Source organism: Spodoptera frugiperda, chromosome 5 (genome assembly GCF_023101765.2).
Source record: "Spodoptera frugiperda isolate SF20-4 chromosome 5, AGI-APGP_CSIRO_Sfru_2.0, whole genome shotgun sequence".
In the NCBI taxonomy this organism is placed as follows: Eukaryota; Metazoa; Arthropoda; class Insecta; order Lepidoptera; family Noctuidae; genus Spodoptera; species Spodoptera frugiperda.
Genome location: NC_064216.1, coordinates 3277362 through 3299427, shown reverse-complemented (window position 1 = coordinate 3299427; position 22066 = coordinate 3277362). Strand labels below are relative to the sequence as shown.

The 22066-nt window shown below is 34.5% G+C and overlaps 2 protein-coding genes across 4 annotated transcripts in view; one reads left to right on the top strand and one right to left on the bottom strand.

Annotated features, from left to right (window-relative positions):
* Positions 1–22066, bottom strand: part of LOC118271716 (glyceraldehyde-3-phosphate dehydrogenase) — a 256387-nt gene that overhangs the window by 31071 nt on the left and 203250 nt on the right. The window lies entirely within an intron of this gene.
* LOC118272281 (6-phosphofructo-2-kinase/fructose-2,6-bisphosphatase) overlaps positions 1–22066 on the top strand; it is a 31884-nt gene that overhangs the window by 6370 nt on the left and 3448 nt on the right. For both annotated transcript variants that reach the window (XM_050693745.1, XM_050693746.1), the window contains exons 2-8: positions 1868–2214; positions 11533–11667; positions 13690–13850; positions 15565–15954; positions 17157–17378; positions 20743–20977; positions 21381–21508. In XM_050693745.1, the coding sequence (XP_050549702.1) occupies positions 1868–2214; positions 11533–11667; positions 13690–13850; positions 15565–15954; positions 17157–17378; positions 20743–20977; positions 21381–21508 (1618 nt within the window). The remainder of the gene's footprint in view (positions 1–1867; positions 2215–11532; positions 11668–13689; positions 13851–15564; positions 15955–17156; positions 17379–20742; positions 20978–21380; positions 21509–22066) is intronic.

Genomic DNA, 22066 nt, shown 5'->3' with positions numbered 1-22066 from the left:
GCCTCGAAATTTAATCAATAAACATAAAAAAGGCACATATAGGTTTACTTAAATAAGTGCTAACTTGATAGGTAGTATTTATATTAATAGGTACCTAGATATAATCATATGTAAGCGGACACAAGCGTACAACATTCCATTGGCTCATATAACATGTATTAAGTTTCATTTGACCTAAAGAACAATAATATCCGGTGTTATTTATAAACAATATTTTATTTCCGAAAACATTTGATAGAAGCTTTCGAGATTGTCAATATGAGAATTCATAAAATAATTATAGAAGGCGTAAAATCTAGATCATTTTATTATAACAACCTAATTGACAAGCCAAAATTTTCAGAAAATGAAAAGAAAATCCTCATAAGTGATATGGTACACGATAAAGAAGTTTTAAACAAATTCCGTTTTGAACAAGCAAAGTATTGTTGTTTGAACTGGCGTTAAACATTCAAAATTTGCACTACCTGACGTAAACAGTGAAACGAGCAGCCTCGGAGATGGGACATGCATAAAATATTTACTTGAATAATGTACACGTGGACAGAATAATAAATGACAACAAAGAAAAGAGAAGTAAATACAATACAAAATTTTATACAAAATTCACAAAAAATTCACAAAATAGTTATTTACATGAAACAGCCACAAATAAGTATTAAACAATAATAATTATGCTAGTGCACTAGGAATAATTTAATAAGTAACTTACCAATATAATAATAATATAGGAACTAAAGGAAAATTTACTTTTTTAACCTAGACTTACATATGTATAATTAGCGACTTGCTTAAAATAAAAGAGTAAGAAATAAAAAGGTAAAAGTTTTTGTTTTGAGAGGGGAACTAAAGAGGGCAGAAGTTTTTGTTTTGAGAGAGGAAATTCATCTTATTATATCTCTCTGCTTGGGCGAGGTGAAAGGGAGTGTCAGACTCTTACTGACTAAAAACCACCCCGTTCCTACTCCTGCTTTTCGAGCTGATTAACCCGGTAGGTAGTCCGCAGCTCCAGGTCAAGAAGGCAGGAGTAAGAGTATAATTTACTAAAGATGCAAAGATTTTGACCCTAAATCCGATAGGTGATGGTGACTCAGATATCACCAGAGTGTGTGTCGATTAACACCTAGATATAGTAGATGTTTATTTTGATGAAAGTGTTTGTAAAATAATTAGACATTTTCCCGATAAATATAATGAGGCGTGTGGAACCTATTAAAATGCGGATATAGTTAGGAATGGAAAACATAAGACGGAGAAAGTAGTAAACATATAAAATGAAGATAACGATTGTATACATAGTGGAAAAATTCATATAAATATATTATGTACGTATTTAATGTAAACGAAAAGGTTTCTGGAGTTTCATCATTTAGCGATTGTGCCAACCATTTTGTAAGAACCGGTTCGATTAATGATAAATAAAATGAAATACCTAAAACAGATAGTTAATTTAAATATGAGAGGCAAAGTTTTTGTTGAATCTCCTTACTTTAGCATTAATTTGTAAGAAATAGCATTAGTTACATCATACGTTTTTATCTGTGTGCTACAAGATTTTGTATTTATTTAACAACTTACAGAATACTAAGTACAACTTTAAAATACCACCCAGAATATTGTTGAGTATAATTGTTAGGTATTGTTACTTTATCTATGACAAGCCGCAAATTAAAAATATACACAAAGAAATCCGCTTGATAAGAACCACTATCAATATTGAAACAAGTAGTAAACGAATGAATGAATTGATAATTGAATGGGTCTCGTAAAAATTCAGCTCATTTTTATCAATATTTTTCAGAATTATTGCATTCATCGGTGTGCCCCCAAAAGTTTCGGTTCTAAACTAATTTTCTTTTTGTTCCAGATCGCTATTGATGGCGTTACTAAGCATCCAGGGGGACTGGTATTTATACATTTGGTTAATATACTGCAAAATCTATTCAGCTATTATATGGTTGTTCAGCAATCACTGCCGCGGGGCTGATAAGGTTCGCTCAGTGATAACGAGTGGAGTTAGCGGACAGTCGCCTGGAGGCCTTCATAGAGTGCGCACGCGTCGCCGAAGAGCGCCACAGCAGCACCGCGTCAAACACATCGTTGCTTTAGCGAGGAGACCTTCTCTGCGAAGAATCGTGATGGCACCAGGAGCAAGCACCGCCCACACCATGATGGAGGACAAAGAGAAAATCCTTAACGGAGCTTTGGCAACTGGTGAGTTCATTGTTTTCTTAACCATTTTTAATACGTGTCTTTGTAAGTGTGAAGTGTTCTTTTGTTTTTGAACGAACATTCTGCAAGTAATAACATGGAGCATGGTGAGCGGTCGACTTAGATATTGTGAAGTCACGACTCTGTTGTTCTGTAGTCAGGGACAAGCCTCCAGCCGGCGAGAGTTTCTATTTTCTAAGCGTGTAAAAACATTGGCATAGATTTCGGTATCGGTCTTGAAATTATCACCTAAATACACATTCGGCAAATAATTTACTTCATCAAAATCGATAGAATCTTTATACCAATAAATGTGGATTTTTTTATACAATTTTAATTGCATTGTGCTTTCACGGCCGGTGTCGGTTGCAACCATGCAAATGCCTTATCATAATAACAAGCAGAAAATAAAGTATAATGATATGAAAGTGTATAAAAATAGAAGTTTAATATCTTTGTGCTGTGAATGAATTGAACAGTGTGGTCGATTGCTTCCTACTTAGTTGTCATCGGTAAGGTCAGTGGCAAGATTAGTAACAAAAAGCTCATAATAATATTTATAAACATTGGCTTTATACCACGTACAGAAACATATTGAAATGTCTTAGGTCCTTGAAATAACCGCACTACCGAACAAATTAATCAGCCTTCAATTTTGACCATATTTTTCCGCCTTCCTTTTGCACATTTTTAAATGAATTGCATTTTCATGAATTCATGTTAAATTAATTTTGTTCTATGATTTCTTCAAGCGTAAAATTAAAGTGACTGTTTCATTCTGTATTGTTGATTCATACTCCTGAATTCAGAATGTTTTTGAATTCGAATTTTTCGTATAAACACTATGGTTCATTATGTGGATGATCGATTCAATAGGGTTTAGGATTCAATAAGCCATGCAAAATAAACAACGGTTTAAACTATTATTTTAGTATAATTATAATTTGAATACATAAATAAATAAATAAAACAAAAGCCATGCTTACGTTGGTAAACTAGAGAAAACATTGTTAATTAATATACAGCCAAGCCAACAAAGGTACAAAAACAAAAGTTCAAAAGCAATGTTTTGAATTTGGAATACATAGTAAACTTCGTCAACAATCGTATTGTTGTATAGGTACTGTCTTTATAACGTGCCAGTACTTTATTCAGACCGTTGTTTGTAATCTGGACTTGGCATTAAAACTCCTTGGGCTACCTTATATTAATTTTCTGAGTTTCCCTTGATGACATCATGGCAATTGCCCGAAGAACTGTTGCAGATTTTGATGGCAGACTGCCAGCAACATACGGTCTGGTCTGACAAAATTTTCGGAGAAACGATTCGATTGGACAGCTATATTTATCTGTCCACGTTTAATCTGCATGATGGGCTTAAGTTAGTTATTAGATTTTTGCCATAAACATTATCTGTTTGATATGGGGTTAAGAGCAATCGATAGTTTCATCACATGGCTTTGTGGATCACAGATAGCCATTCTGTGATCACTTTTTCATTATGACTTATAGTTGGCCTGAAATTAATCGCAATTTACCTTTATTGAGTTAAGTCAATATCTAAATTTTAGTTAAATATCATCCGATCATCTTCATATTCATGACACAATTAGGTTTAAATTAGTTCAACAAATTCCTTCAAATTGGTCATTCATGACCACAGGTTTACTCATTCCATTCAGCAATTCAAATGTTTGAAATCGACGTGATTCATACCTTTTACTGTCGTCCAGTCCTCCACACAAATGATGTTACTATTCTAGTGTTACATGTCAGCTCCAAGGCAGGATGACCCCGTTGGCTCAAACACAAATCCATCAGCCAAGTGTCTAATGACTGATCTAAAAAACTCGTGTAAGAAAAAAAAAGATCTGTCACACTGACGAAAAAAAAAGAGGTTTGATAGCAGACATGTGTTTTTTTTTTCACAATGTTACTGTAGTTTTGAATTTCGAATGTAATGATGTCAGTTAGCCGTGGCGTCGCGTTCCTCGCGCGCTTCAAAGAGCCATCAGACCACCACAGATGGGGCCCAGTAGGTGATGCCAGATCCGGAGTTGCGGACTACCTAGCGGGTTTACCGGAGCTTCAGCTCGAAGGGCAGAAGTAGGAACGGAGTGGTGTTTTTACTCAGTAAGTCTGACACTCTCTCTCACCTCGCCCAAGGCGTGAAAAGTAATCGGATGACTTTCCCCCATTAAACAAAAAAATAAAATAATTGATGTCAGTTATAAAAGTTCCCGCGTTAACACGTTTTGGCCGTTCGTGTACTACAACAGTTCAACGGTCAATTGCCTCCGGCCATCACATCGTTGCCAGAAGTACTCAACTAAAGAGACACGTCTGAACTTTGGCCTGCACTGAAATACCTTTCCATATTTATAATAAGCAGGTATTTGGTATAATCTAATTTTATCGGTATCGGGTATAACAATCGCATTGTTAAGCATTGTTTAATGCTATTTTACGCCTTCATATTAGACTTGGTCTTGGCCCGTGTCCTTTTTGCATTGCTGGTGCAAATTCTAGTTGATTATGTTATCTCTTAGAATATTAATAATCATTATGGTACGATGCTTAAGTTTACAACTTAAACCAATCCAAGGAATTCCCTACTAACCATAATCTATGACTCAAATCGACTGACACGTGTAAGTCTAGGGATTGTCATATCGAATGTGGATGACGAGCAACAAATATAATATTACATACATATCATGGGTCTCCGACCTCTCAAAACTATCAAATAAATATAACAGATAAAAACCTTAACAATTTTTAAATAACGTAACATATAAAACATACGTTTTCCTAACCAAAAACAATAGGTACACTAAACTTTATTTTTTTACCATTTTTCTTCACCAATGACATTTGACATCAATTTTAAAATTATGGGCGTTCGAACGCGTCAGTTAAAAAAAAACAGCTAATCGCGCCATTTTGACGTCAGCGCCACGCCTCCGATTAGACCCGTTCGCTTGGAAACAAAATTTATTTTAATGATAGAACGAATTTAAAATTGGATGTGGCAAATAAAATATTACGATATTTTTATATAAAATGTTATTATTAGGTATGCCTGGAAGTATAAACAATGATTTCCGTATGACCTTTTCGATGACGGCAATTATGCTTACGCAGACAACCTAAAACTAAATAAAACAAAGTTTGCAAGTACGCAAATAAGTTAGCAAGAAAATACGAAACTCATATTATTTGATGACAACGATTTAATAACAAAATTACGCGATAAACAGCACACTTTTTCTTAGAATAACAAATTAACTAGGTACATAAATATCTTGAATGCCATCTATTACAAAACCATAATTTTGATAAAGGTGGTAATATTAGATGCATGAGATAATTATAATAATGAATGTGTTTTTCATTGTTATCTGAACTCTAGTAATTTATCGGTGGGTGTGTTGCTATGTTCGTTATCGAATGTGAACTCTTTGGTAACTGTTTACAAGACTTTAGTCAGTACAAAGACTTTAAACACAAAGTACATACTTAAGCACAAACTTAGCGACGATAAAGATGTTTTTAAGTTAAATATTTTATCGTATACCTAATTATGGTACCATACAACTCATTTACTATAGGCAATAAGTATAAATAAGTACTGTCGATATAAATAAATATGAATTCTTTAACTTAAACTATCCTTCCGTGCATTTTTTTGCAAAGCAAGCACCTTTTTGTAATGTCATAGTCATGCTTGTTAGCGATACGATACGTCAATCTATCTTCTGTCATAAACTTTAATGGGCACAATCAATCGTATGGAATTTTTTGTTTATTTTTTATTCTATTGCCTCGGCCAAAGACCAAATATAACTGTCGAATGTGGCGCTAGTGAGAATTTTGGGCACCTTCCCAGTACACATTAATTTACAAGAATATTATAAGACTAGATTTAATCATTTCTAATTTTAAGTCTTGTCTAAAATAAACAGTCTCACTATCATCATACTAAATCATGAAAATATGAAAGTCATCATAACAAAAACTATGTAATTCACAACATATCGGAATACGGACCAATATAAATGCCCTCTTTAATTATTTCTCATTGGTTTGAGTACCTAAAAATATTTTTATAGGTAATCTCAATATTGAAGTACCTATTTGCTCAGTATGTAGTAATCTTTTGAGGGCACGTTGGTCAATCATATCTATCTATACATATAGTTACCAGGTACGTACGCATGTATTTCTATTACGAAACAGACAAATCTGCTCAATGGCGGGTGTGGACTGTCTGTAGAATTTTTAGCGTAGCAACACCTACACAGATACAAAATAAAATTAAATAGTACTAATAGTCGAATTTCTAGAATAACTATAATGGAGGAAGGAGACTGCAGATTTTTTCACGTTTCGGTGATAAAATTGTCCTGTTGATTTTGTAATAACGAGAAAGTGATTACCTATTTTTGTTACAATTTTACTATTGTAATGAAATATATTTTATTAGGAATTTCAACAATGAAGTCAAGTCAAGTAATTCAACATTTGAAGTCAAACATTTTACTTTTGTTACATTTTTATTGACATTGCGTTTCCATAAAACACCACTCGTGTACCAGGTGTATAACGATAAAATTTATTTCTATAATATAAAATTAATTTCGTGCTGTGTACTAAAATGTACTTTTTCTTTAAGCTGTCAAGGTATTTTATTGTTTGATAGCTTCGTTCGTACAAAAGGACCACTTTTTAATTACAAACCAGTTGTTTTCCATTCGCTCCAGTTGTACATAAAGATAATAAAATAAATAAATAATGTGTAAGTCACTCACTGTAGACTGTAGGGCTGTCGTTATTGTTAGTACCTATAATATATTGCTCGTTTTTCCAATGTGGTAAGCAGAAAAGTAACGATTCATAACTTCCAGTTAACCATGACTGTGATGATTAGGTACATTAAAGGCCTTAATATTAAATTAATTTGCAAAAAAATGTCACCAATATCATGACTAATGTTATTGGAAGAATAATTAGTAAACGGTTTAGAATTTCATCAGAAGATATACTCATTAGTTCATTACTAATCTAATTACTCACTGTAAGATCATGAGATTTGTTTTCCTAAGTTTATAGTGAATAAAGTTGTTGTTTTAAATCTAATCTGTGTACGTGTAGGAAGGGTCATACATAAGAAACGTCATCTGACCCGATGATGACTGCAAATCAATAAATATTATAAAGATTCACGCATGCAACGCGTGAACACGTCACTCATTCAATCTCAACAATTATTATTACACTTATTTATAACTTCACGTTAAAATAAAGGAAACAAAATCATTATTTTATTGTTTTACTTCGACCTAGGTATGCTATTTTCTCATGGACATTTTAATAATTTAACTAGAGAAGCCTAGTTAGTTGGAAAGAAGCCATTAAAATTTTCAATGACAGTTGTTAAACTTGTAACTCAACCTCGGGGCTGTAGCTAAAAGAAAAAAAAATGAAATAATTGGCTAACTAGAAACGTTTAAAAATGAATGCGTTTGAATTCATAATTCGAATCTCTATGACAACTGCTATTGACAACACTGGTGCATAATTTAGCGTTCTAGAAAAGTCTTTGGCGAGGTCAAAGAAACATTTAAAAACGTTTTTTATTCATTGCATACCTAAATTATTCATTATTTTAGTATCGTGTCAACATTTGCTCTTTGCTTGCCTATTAATGATTATATTAAACAGCAATTCGAGTGAGTATTATTACTAAAAGTTTTCTTTGTCTTCTACATTTATAATTTTAATCACATAAGAAAACCAATTTTAACAAAAAACGAGAGTTAAATTTAAAAACGTAATTGCTTGATCTAAACACAATGCAGCTGTGTAGAGTTTCTAGTGTCTACAGAAATATTCTTCAACTTTTTCTGGAATCACACACGTTGTGTGTGACACACAATATCTATTATAGACTTTTAATAACGTGTATCGTATCTGTAATACGTAATTTATCTTTGGAGTAGTCGATCGTTCCCGTTTTATGGCACATGCGATGGGCAACGTGACTAGTATCTAGGAAAACTACGCTCGATCAACGTGCTTCGCTGCCATTTATGGACTTAATTCCTTCTTTTATCTATATTTTGTTAAATTGAATTCTTCTTGCGTAACTTTTCGTTCTTGTTTATCGTGAATTTTTCAGAAAAGCGGTCGGGATATTTACCATGTTTATCTATTTCTATGAGTGTCTGATATTTCGACACCGTTGCAAGCGCCATGATCACGGATGAACTGCTTTTTTCAGAGCTTATTAAATATTCCATTATTTTGTTTTGCACAAAAATCTTGCTTAAATGTTTTTGAACGTGTAATTTTCTGTAATGGTTGCTTTTGTATTTTGAGTGGGTACTCAAACTCTTTGCCGAGTCAGTTTCGGTCATCACTTAATGATCATTTTGACCATTATCTTGACATTAACACAACTTATCTCTACTGACATCATTTTGTAAAAAAATATAAATAATAACTTGCAAGGACATTTTGATTGTTTTGACACCATTTCTGCATGTAGCAACAAGCTTGAGAACATTGTATACCACGTGGTTACGTTTTGTGTGTAATTGATTTGAGTCAATTGAGTAGATGAGGTCAAACTACTCTTTATAAATATAATCGAGACAGTTCACACGCTGCGTCATCTCATAAACTCATAGAGCTAACTTTACCTACTACACAAGTGATAGTCACAACTAAAAGGTTGTTTTTCCACGTGACATCAATTCATGTGGTTGTTTATTCATCATAAAATTCCCAAATAGCACCTATTCATCACATGTGAAGGAAACAATAGATAACAAATATGATGGTATTAACCGCTCTATATTTTCCATTCAAATACAATTCTGCATGGAATATTATAATGCACAGTTATATTTGCTCAGATTTCAAGCCAGACACAACAAATTCTTTGCTAAGAGAGTGTAATTTGTATTATCTTAGGATCCATAAATCCGCGCAAATAATATAATTAACTTGTATAATTTACTGTTACAACAGTTACCTTTTTTTAGCTTAACAAACAATAAAAAGTCGAATGTAAAGAAGATGTTTGAATTTGAGCCAAATTAAGCACTTAAGGACCAATTCTGGTCTTTGGTGTCAAAGACCTCTTGGTATGCAAATGAAGTAAAGGATCAGACGATTTTAAAACTGTTTTATACTTCTACAATTTAAGAAACAAACAAGTTGCGTCAATTCCGTTTTTGTTCGGAGAAAGGCGAATTTCCTGTTTCTCCTTTTGCAGTCTCGTCCTGACTGAATAGGGAAATGTCAGGATTCAAGCAATACGAAGATTTTTTGTTTTCCTACAACTTTTTCGGTAAATAATCTATTAATTTAGCTGTCAATCGTCTCGAAAGACAATGTTCAAAACGATGTTTACTCAGAAACATGACATACAAACTTACAAGCGACAAAATGAGTCCGTTTTAAAATAATTACTATTGGAACTCGAAGTAAACCATGTCATTGACTGTAGTAGATGCCTGGGTATTTAAGTAGTAATAGATATGAGACACACCTCCATCGTTAATCTAAATATATATCGGCCATCCACGCGTCGCCTCGTCTCCGTTCTTTTCCTTGGCGGTTCAAAGTCCGTAGTCTCTGGAGCGGCGCGGACGCAAGTGAACGATAAATGGGGCCTTGGTTGCAGTTGCGAAACGAAAGTTACTTGAATGATTGGTGCACCAAAATAATATAACAGAATGTTTAATTAAGTATTGGTAAGCTAATAGAAATGCATAAGTGCTTTGAGAAATAAATCACCCGTTGTGGCACATGTATCAAAAATGTGAAACAAATATACATTTAGCTAAAACGAATCAATTGCTGTATCTATCAATCATTCATTTGGGTTTTGCGATAACACAGCTTAAACAGGGAATTAATTACACATTAAATTGAACGGAGAAAGTGAAACAGCAGCTGATAAATTTGACACAAGATTAAACTATCAGTAAAGCTTATTGAAAACAAAATAAATTGTTTTAAATGCAATGTCATGCAATCTTTGTAACCTCTAGATGGCATTAGTTACATCACATTATGTAGATACTTAAGCCGAAAGAGGTAAAGAACAAAAAGTTCGTTACTCGTTGAAGTTGGGATGATGTCATTGTTTGTTAGACAAAGGCAAGGTTGAAGGCGTGTCGGTCGTGCCGCCATTTTATTGGTCGGTTCCAGCCATATCAACAGCCATAAAATGCCACTTGTACAAACCGCTCAGGTGGTATGACGCGGCTTGTCTTCAAACCTGATAGGTACCTACTTACAAGTCGAATTTAAAGATACAAGAAATTGTCGTTATCAATACTCGTTCTGAATGTTGTAAATGTCTTATCAAGCCGGTTCTGTAGAAGTACCTATACTATTTCAATTAGTTTTATAACTTTTGAGCTGAATTATTTGGTTCCTCATAGCAACTTCTTAGCTCCGAATCAAGCATTATCTTTTTAGGAAGATTAGTTATATCTCTGCCGGGTTTATTCATCACCGTCCTTGGAATTCAGCGTTTGGTCTAATAAGAATTAACTTTAAAAGTTTTATCAATGTGTGTCAACGTTAAATTTTGTGAGGCTGAACCAATATTTGTCGTTCTTGAGAAGCTGGCAAGAATTTCTTAGAAAAACTCGTCCTAATTTGCCGTATGCTCTGCGAGTGACCCATTTTCAACAGATTATGTTATTTTAACTTTGTATATATTTCATTTTCTAATATTTTTATCTTGTGAAAAGTTTAGTTTATAGATCAAAGTAAATGTCAACTCTCTATCGGTTCATATTATAGACATTTTGTTTACAGCGTCTAGGAATGATTGAATAAATTATTTATCTTGATTCTGACCCGGACTCTCAACTAAGGTTAATGTTAATCATTCATATTTAGCTGACAAATGTCTGTAGCAATCTAATAAACAATTCTGGGCAAGTGTGACAACAGCTACTATTATTGGAAATTGGAACGCATTGAGAATTTAATTAGACACGCCCACAATTATTATGATGTTTGATTGCCGTTTATTGCTTTGATATAGGCAGGACACATTTGATTGTTCAGTAATAACGATACGTGACTTTAATCTAAATTGGTATTTATTATTTAAAGTACGTGGAAATGTTCGTAAAATCATCATACGTTTATACCTCTGCATTAGTACTAAATAAGTTTAGCATCTTACAAAAAATCTTTCAAAACTAGTAACAAAATATTTGGTCCTTCGATCCTCTGCCGTTCAAGTCTCTGATAGGCAATAAATTCATGATTTATTTTCCATTGTTGCAGCATCCATGCGCTCACGCCGCATCAGTCAGTTTGCGCCACTGCTCATCGCGCTGGTTGGTCTACCAGCTCGTGGCAAGAGCCAACTTGCACACAGACTCGCCAGGCATTTGAACTGGAATGGAGAGAGCACTAAAGGTAAGCAAAATTAGGAACTTGGAAATACACCAGAAAAATAAGCAAAGAAGTAGTATTTACACAATTTCGAAAGTAACTTCGTAGTTGTGAACATTTTGGTCCTGCGTCCTGCACTTAGGACCAAAATCTACAGACAGTTCTTTCTGTGTATAGACACTGTCTTATGTCTCAATCACAACAAACCATAAGATTGCTGGAATTCTTTAATCAACAATCGCTGGAAGGCCTAATTAATTGTGTGACAAATGAACTAGACTGGAATTATGATATACGACTCTCTGTTTACAAGCCATTAAACAAGATATTGCTATGGTTTATGCTTTGACGTCATATCAATTGACTTTTTATAACTCGTCTGGTGCTGGAGATCACGAGATTATTAGGACCTTAATAGTTCTGGCGCTAAGTCCAAAATTGATCGTTCGTTAAAATTTTCGGAATGTTCTAGAACATATGGATTCTTGTTGCATCTTGAATTCAATGTTTGTACAAGTGTAGTTACTTGAGTGTGATGGATAATATTTGATGAAGATACTTATTTGTATGCCCCCCACAAAGGGCAATCTTATCTTATTGTTCTACAAACTCACGTGGCATTTAAGCAAAGATTAAGATTGATGTACCGTGACGTTATTTTTCCTGAAACAATTTTCTTTAATAAGTTAAGCCATTTTGGTTTTTCCTGGACATTGTTACAACTACGGAGAAAGTGTTATCGTATGCGATTGATAAAGAAAATATGCACCTAAATTACGATAAGAACATACACTTTTTATTAGTAGTCCACAGTATCAATAAAACTCTTGATATTTCGATGCTATTCGTAACTAAATTCGATCTGTCTTTTAATTATGCATTCAAATATTGCTATTAATAGCATAACTTACAGATAGAATTACAGCGTGCTGTTTACGAAGTTGTGTAAATGAAATCGTGTTTACATACACGTTAGCGACTGTAGAATATCACATAAGCGTGGACTGTTAGGTACATAAGACGGTAGATATCCCTGACCTAGATGTTAAACGTGGTCTCGTCTCATAACAAAACACTCACGATATTACAAGAATATCTCTGTACTGATTAGATACATCATGTTGGCTTCATCTTGATAAAAAATCTGCTCTAATTGAGAACGAGATCGTAAAGGATAAAATTGAAACAAGTAACATAGCTGTTCCAAGTCTTTGATTCTATATGATTTAGATTGTAATATAAACAAATATAGACTCTTGCATAACTCGTCGCTTGTAGACGTAAACAAAATAATATTATGAAATGTTGTCATGGACAAATAATCATGTTAAAGTACATATTTGAAACAAATAAGACTTATTTAGTGTACTCAACCACTTGGAGACATTGCTATAAATAAGATAGGTACTAAAATTGAGTAATCATAAGTTTATGTTTATTAAACCACTTAAACAGTATTAAATTTGTAAACAGTCAATGCTATCCATTTACATTCTTACTTTATGCAATAGGTACATAAAGCACTTATGCATAAACAAAACATATGACAAAATGTCTCTTTTGTAAGAATTGCGTAATACGTAGCTTACTCGGTAATTTCCTTGTTTGTCAAACAAAGCAGTGATTGTAATATAAATTAACGCTGAGGAAAAGGTAAAGAAAATGTGGGTGTTGTATAAACAATGGGGACACGTGAAAATCATTGTATGTGTACTCAGTACTAGAGGGAACTTTCCAGAGGGGTCTGGTGAGGATCAATGAGGAATAATGTTATGACTTTTGTCGTTTGTTTATTAAATACAATACTTTCTAACGTGGTAGGTTTCTTTCTGTATTGTTTAAACATTATTTAAAGCAGCTACACTGGTGTAGTAGACGTGTGTGCCTCACTCGTGTTGGTTCTGCCTTCCTTCTAAAAATGACTGGATTGTTCCAGAACTTTGGCAAGTTTGTAGACATTTTGGTCCTTATTTGAAACTGGTCCTTCGAGTCGTATCCGTTTTGGTCCTTCTATCTCCATGTTTTAAAATTCTCTTTTGGTTCCAGTGTTCGACTGCAGCGAGTACCGTCGTCGTCACATGGCGTTGTATGGCAGCCATGACATATTCCGCGCTGACAACGCCCAGGGCTCCGCGATCCGTCGCCAGAGTGCCCGCGAGGCCGTACAAGATGCTGTTCTGTGGCTCAAGGATGGAAACAGTGTCGCTGTAAGTTCTTTTAACACCATTCTAATCTATTTTAGTCCTTATTCACCCACTGATGGACGTATAAGTCCCACGTCACTGATCGTGATCATGTTAACATGCGTGTCTATATGTGTTTAGAAGACCATTTGGTCTTCAATTACTAAGGTAGATTTTCCTAAAATTCTCAAGGTGACAGGAATGATGGAGTTCATAGAAATTAGCAAAGAAATAGAAAATAGTACCTAGTGCTCTATTCTTAATCTAATGTAAACATCGCGAAAAGCTTATCATTTATCATAAGTGGTGATAAGTGAGGTTTCGAGACGTATTTAATGGTTTTAATCCGCTGATTAATCCAAACAATGAGTCATTGACTAAACATTCTTGTTATCTTTTTCTATTACTTTATCATATCTATAGCTACTGTCTATTTAAGATTAAAAAAGACGTATACCTTGCTTGTTTGGGAACAAAATAATTAAAGTCAAATTTGAAATTGTCACTAATATACAAACTTACAGAAAACCGACGTGAAACAATACTTTCGTTGTGTGAGTGAGGTTACCGGAGGCTCAATTACCCCCCTTACCAATACCGGATTCTCCAACAATCCTTAAATTTCTAACCCGCAAAAGGCCGGTACCGAACTCCGGTTCAAGTGTCCATGAGCGGCGGCGATTGCTTACCATCAGGTGATCCGTATGCTCGTTTACCGGCTTATTCCATAAAAACAAAACAAAATTATAAAGTTCCAAAGTATGAAAACGTGATTTGATTAATTGCTTTATTAACTGGCTTGTTCCATTACGGTTGGTTATTCGAACAACGATCGTATTAGAAGCGTAATATTGTGCAGGGAAGCCTATTGCACGTGCCTCTCTACTACACGGATATTACGTAAGTTCTACTACATCGTTAGTTAAGTACAAATATGCATTAGACGTGTTTTGTTTTCCAATCACGTCTGCTGTTTAAATGCGGTGTTTCCCTGCGAGTGTTGCTAAATGATTAGCTACCTGGAACTAGATATAAGTTTCTATGAAATTCTCAATTACCTGAAACGGGAATTGAATATATACGACTCTTCTCGTCTTGGGCGAGGCGAGAAGGAGTGTCAGACTCTTACTGACTAAAAACCAACCCGTTTCTACTCCTGCTTTTAGAACCGGAGCCCGGGTAAACTCGCTAGGTAGTCCGCAGCTCCGGATTCATGCACACTTGGATGGGAAAAAATGGTGAAAGCACCTAATACTCGTATGTTTACTTTTTCGAGAAAATTATTACCTAATCGGAGAGACTAGTCAAAATATAACACCTGATACCTCCATGTGTCATCCTACTATAGAATCCATTAATAAAAACAATAAGCCCCTTCAATCCTTGTGTCAAGGATTACATCGGTGATTCAAACAGCATTAGGCAGACTGATATAGTCATTCAGTCATTGTTTTTACAAGAAATGGGCTATTTTTATCACTGCTTGTTTAAAAATCGTGATTAGATAAAGATTATGTTGGATTTTAAAATTTGTAAACTTACGTCAAACACGTCATTGTTTCACATTGAATAGGTATTTTTGCGTAATTAATGTAATATTTTCCTTGTTCTTTGTTTGTAAACAATTTTGATTTAGTAACTTTCATCTACAGAGAAGAATTTGGAGAAAATTGTGATTGAATATTAAGGGTTGCTTTTAAAACAATTGTCTGATCTGACAATTAACATTTCTTTCCAGATCTTTGACGGCACCAACATCACAAGGGAGCAACGCCGCGAATTGAGCGAGTACTGTCTCTCTGACATGGGCTTCAGGATCCTGTTCATCGAATGCGTATGCGAGGACCAAGAACTGCTCGAGAGGAACATTATTGAAATCCTCCACTACTCCGCCGACTACAAGTCCATGAGTGAGGAAGAAGCAGTTGATGATTTGAGGAAGAAATTGGAGCATTACATGAGGCAGTATGAGCCTATTGACGCTGAGTTGGAGACCATCAGTTTTGTTCGCGTGGAGAACGTTGGGGAGACGGTGACAGCTCACAGGGTTGCTGGACAGAAGGAGTCTGGTATCCTGGGATACTTGTCTGGAATGAGGGGATTGCCGCAGACCCTGTACTTCACTAGGGTAAGCATTTGTTAAAAAACCTTTACACTTTTAGTAGAGACCATGTTTTCATGATAAGTAGCATTTTGCGTCTGACTGCATTTATTTACTTTCATAAATCATGTGACGAAACCTATGTTTACAAATACAGATAGATTCTAGCTCAAGACCATTTTAATTGGATTTCCGCTTGAAATAAACATGTTTTCCGAAGTGCATGTTTATTTTCGCGCCCAAAGATGGCGGGGATGCTATTTTCCCGCCACGCGCGCCGTCAATAACAACTTAGTTTTCTAGTTTTGTTTACAATATCGCTTGAGGATTGTTTAAATAGAATAAATATTATGGTAGGTAATGTTTAGATCTTTCATGAAAACTTCTGTATAAATCAGATGACGTCGAAGCCACTTTTATTTTTGTATTTCTAAGTATTTTTCAACTTTCAACGCATGTTATAGTTCTTTCACTCACATGTTGTATTTTGAACAATGAACTAAAAGCCAAATGGCATGTCTTGTCTCTTATTAACTGAACATCCAATCGTTTCGTTTCTGGACACCATTCAAGGTATTATAAATGCCGTGTCCTACGTCATAGACCACAATCCAGTCTACGCGCAATGTCGCCACAAATCCCTACAAGTGCCAACTACGTCAGTGCGCTTAATAAACTATCAATTATATTATTTCCGTGTATATTTTTATATAGGGAAAACCTTATCCGTATTATCTGTAAGTTTTAAAATATTTTCAGAATGAACAATCAAAAATTAGGTAGATATACATTAATAAACACACCGTGTATGAAGAATTGTAGACCAAACACTACTCTACTCGTAAAATTAGTATCAATAGAATCTAGTATAACTTAGACAAATTCCTTAAGCATAAATCTACTTAACTACTTATACAATTTTATGGGTATATGATAGTAGACGTGTGTGCCTCACTAGTGTTGGTTCTACTTTTCTTCTAAAAATGACTGGTTTGATCCAGAACTTTGGCATGCTTGCAGACATTTTGGTCCTAATTTGAAACTGGTCCTTCGAGTCGTGTCCATTTTGGTCCTTCTGTCTCCTTATACTATAAGCGATTGATGGTGCCAATAAATGTTCAAATTGGGTGCACGGTAGTGAACAGCAAAGTGCAAAAAACAAAACCTTTTAAAATTATATTTTTAACACTATTTTCACAGGTCTAATGTGTGAATGTTTATCCTAACAGCATGGAGAGAGTGAGTACAACGTCCTGGGTCGGATTGGAGGTGATGCGTCTTTGTCACCTCGTGGTCTTCTCTACGCCCAAGCGCTAGCTGACCACATGAACGCTCTGCCGTGCCGTGACCACATGACTGTGTGGACCTCCGAGAGATGGCGCACCAAGCAGACTGCCGCCCACATTCGAGCTCCTAAAAGAGTTGTTAGGGCACTCAACGAGTTGGATGCTGTAAGTACTAAGATTTTAATTTTATAACATTCTTTTACACTCGTTCATACGATTCCTTATAAAGTACATTGCTAAAAATAAGCCTGCCTATAAAAACATGTTAGGAGCTTCAGTTGTTTCCTTTCATTAATCGGTCTTTGACACTGATAACTTGAATCGTGTTTGGCATTATGTATAATTTGGACCGTAGGTAAATAATACATAAACATGATGTAAATGATATAGCTTGTTACATATAATGGACCACTTAAATTGCCATCATATAAACAACAGCTCAATCTAATGACATAAATGGTTTAGAACAAAATGGAGTCGATTAGATATTTATTAATGTATTAAATGGTCATCAACATCAAAAATATACTAAATTAAATCGAACTGCGTAGTAAAATAATCTGGCCCCAAGCAAATTAATGGTGATACAACAAAGATACTTATTTCATTAGCAACCAAAGATATGTAGAAAAGGAAATATGATTACGAGGTACTTAAAAGCTAGATATTTCAATGTTATCAGTCTTACCGATCGAATTAATTAGCACCAAACATGTTACTATTAAAGATAATCGGGAAAAACAATACTTGTCATAAGTATTACTTGATAGCTATCTAAATTAGTCTTTCAAAAGTTTTTCATTGTGTTACGTCATCAAGAAGGAAATGACGTGTAAGTCTATTTATAAAATTGCAATTGGGTAGCTTTATCAGAAAAAAAATTGCCTTTTCAATACAATAAAATATTAAAAAATAATCACATTTCCATTTATAGATTTGATGATCTACTTAATTTTCGATGTTTTCTAGCAAATTTTCTAGACATCATACAAAAATTCGCACTCATACAAAAATTATATATCGCGTTTTTCACGTTTCGAAAAAAGTATTGAATTTGTCCAGTAGGAAACTAGCCTATTATCCTTGTGTGTACTCAAATTACGTGTAGGTACTACTTACTATAATGTATTTTGAACAAAATGATACCAATACTTACCTGTACATGTTAGCCTCTCACATTATCCTCTATTTCATTGTCTGGACTTTAAAAGAGACTGTGACCTCTGAGTTTGTTTCGGCATTTCTTCTCAGAGTAGTCAGATAGGAAATGCCGGCCTCATCTAGCTATTTGAAATATTGACGTGTAAAAGTGTTATTTTATGACCTATTTACAGAAATAAATATCATTTATCATTTAGCAATATATCATTAACTTAGCGAAACTTCATGAATTTTAGTTTATTTTCATAATATGAAGGCACTTAATAACAATAATCTCTATTGATAATCATTCAATCAATAGTATCATGAAAATAACTATGAGAAAATGCTAACTCTTTTCCAGCTGTGGTTTTCCAATTAATTTTGGGCGCACTTTGTACTGCCGCTATCAATGAAATGTATTCCTGTGATCACGTATACACTTGGCTATCTACCTTTATATATATAGTACATCACATAATTATATCTCTTATCACATTTGTTATTGATCGGCCCCCGGAGTGGTGTGACCGTCGCCGACGCCATATTTAAATTAATATAAACTATTATGAAATCATACTGTTTACTGTCTAATGTGTTTATAATTTCTAGATAAGCTAGTTTATTAGGACCTAAGTGGGTATTTTATTTATTTTGCTAGTTCCGTGATGCAATTAGTGACAGGTTTTTCTAGATGTTTCCTGAATGTATACAAATAATGCTTGAAAAGTTCTTTTGAATAAGATTTTACTGATAAAGATCGGCTTCAGTTAGCTTTAACATTGGTTGCTAAAATTAAATCTAGGTAATCACAAAAACTTATATAAAAAGATTGAACAAAAACTTGTATTTTAAAAACTTAATTCAATTTGCTAGTCAACTTGTTAGGAAGCGGAAAATCCGGCGTCTTGTAATAAACGAATAAGTTGTCTAACATTGTAACACTATTTTAAATCTTTACTTTATTTAAAAATAAAAGTTAAATTAACAGATGATTCTTTGTAAAAAGTATTTTTCATTATAAACGTTTCCTTTTGACAGTAACTTAAAATATACTCACCAAACATTATAACCAAACAAATACTGTCTTAATCATTACTTTGAAACGGAACCCATAAAACAGACCATTACAGTTTTTAATCTCAGTATTGATCAGTATTGACCATCATTGTCGTACACCTAAGATTAATTACAACAACGCAAATGTCAATACGACCTACATCAAATGACGTCATTAAACAATCGTAATAAAATTATCATAGGAAAAGTACTATCATTCTATTCTATCGACACTCACAAACCGCGAATACTATTCTATTTCTTGTCACCATTGTGACTCAACGAAAACGTAACTCTGACATTGAACGGGATAAAAATAGAATAAAACATTGAACATAATGTCTAAAGCGTTCGTAACAAGATGTAATAGACGGTTTGGTTGCGTAATAATTTTCGTGGTAATAGAGTTACAGGTCGTAGAACTCCAAAAACAGTTTTACAGATCTCTGTAATTATTTTCATGTGCTCTTTTTCTTCATCATATATCAGATATCATCCAATTACTTCTCCCGCTTTGGCTCAGGCGAGAGGGAGTGTCAGACTCTTACTGATTAAAAACCACCCCGTTCCTTCTCCTGCTTTGAGCCGGAACCCCGGTAACCTTTTACATTGTCCGCAGCTCCGGATTATCATATGCCCTAATTTCAACATCAACTTTGAATCAAATTGAAACGTTTTGCTTTTGCTAGCAACGAAATATAAAAACAGATCAGTTGACGCCACATCTAGTGCCAAATAATAGTCAAAATTGATTAATTGTGCGTATAATTGAGTGTTCACGTGTTTTCCCACGATACTAAACTATCTAAAGTAAAACAAACGTTAGTACGCATGACATTTGTATTGAGACTTGAGGCACGTGTCATGACGCTAATGGTAATCCTATAAACACGTTAAAGCTTTGAAACTAAACCGATTAATGACTATAAATCTCTTTCATAGTAATTTTCAACCTTAATTTCTGTTGCTTATAGTCCTTTTTCATTGTTTCCAGGGTATCTGGGTATTTAGCTTTTAAAACTAAACCGATTAGCAATAAATCTCTTTCATAGTAATTTTCAACCTTAATTTCTATTGCTTACAGTCCTTTTTCGTTTTTTCCGGGGTATCTGGGTATTTAGCTTTTAAAACTAAACCGATCAGTGACTATAAATCTCTTTCATAGTAATTTTCAACCTTAATTTCTGTTGCTTATAGTCCTTTTTCATTGTTTCCAGGGTATCTGGGTATTTAGCTTTTAAAACTAAACCGATCAGTGACTATAAATCTCTTTCATAGTAATTTTCAACCTTAGTTTCTGTTGCTTATAGTCCTTTTTCGTTTTTTCCAGGGTATCTGTGAAGGCTTGACCTACGAGGAGATGCAGGAGCGTTTCCCTCAGGAGTTTGCTTGGCGCGACCAGGACAAGCTTCGGTACCGCTACCCTTGGGGAGAGTCTTACATTGACATTATGACGCGTCTCCGACCAGCTCTGTCTGCGTTGGAAGATGAGCACAATGTTGTTGTAGTTGGACATCAGGCAGTGCTGCGATGCATGCTTGGATATTTCCTGGACGCTAAGCTTGGTAAGGAGCATTCTGAACTAGTTTTTACCATATAAAATATTTCTGGTGAATACATATTTAGGTCATTTATTTTGCCGCATTATTTCAAATCCAAAATCATCAGCAAAAACAGAATCAATCCTGAAAAAATATATATATTAGGTATTAGCAAACCCGGCGAACTCCATTTCGCTACGAATTACTTTCTCTTTTATTATTTTTGAGTATTTTTCTGAATTTTCTTTGCTATAACCTCACGGAGCTCGAGACCTTTCTAACGAATTCAAAACCGTAGAAATCGGTTCGTGCGTTCTGAAGTTATAGCATCAAGAAGGTAAACCCGACGTATTTTTATCTTATATATTAACATTCCAGAACCACTATGAGTTACCACCATTATGAACCTTCCACTGTATACTTCCAGATGAGCTGCCGTACATGAACGTGCCGCTCCACACGATCGTGAAGCTGACGTCGTACGGCTACAAGTACAAGGTGGAGATGATCAAGCTGCCGGTGGACTGCGTTGATACTCATCGCCAGCAGCCTAAGGTAAGCATTCGATATAGACAACAAGACAGACAGTCATATATGTCTCTTGCTATGGAGAAGAACGAGAATACAAATTTCAGTGTTTTCAAGTACCCTTCTTAGTATGAGTTTGTTTTACTTTTAAATTAATCGAAACGATAGCGCCTTCCGTGTTCCCGACCAATCACCAATTTTTATCTGCCCTAGGTCGTCTAAAAAAGTACCATTCCACCCATTCATAATTTGTCTTGAGCACAATTTGATTCACATTTCTTATTAGAATTTGTCGAAAAATAACTCTATAGCAAAAAAACTATGCTATAGCGAATATGCGCGTCAAAATCTTTATAACAAGTGTTAATATACTAATGACGGATATCCTTCCAAAGTAATAGAACTTGGCACTTTTTATCATTCGTGTTTTGTTCGGTGGTGTGATTATTCGGAAGTGTATTACCACAGCCAAACAGCCAGGAAATACCTGATGCTACGACTCAAATTACATGTGGAGTGACTTGTGACGATATTTTAGTTCAAAGATCACTCGTGTGAATAAGTCGAGAGTTCGACGAATAGATA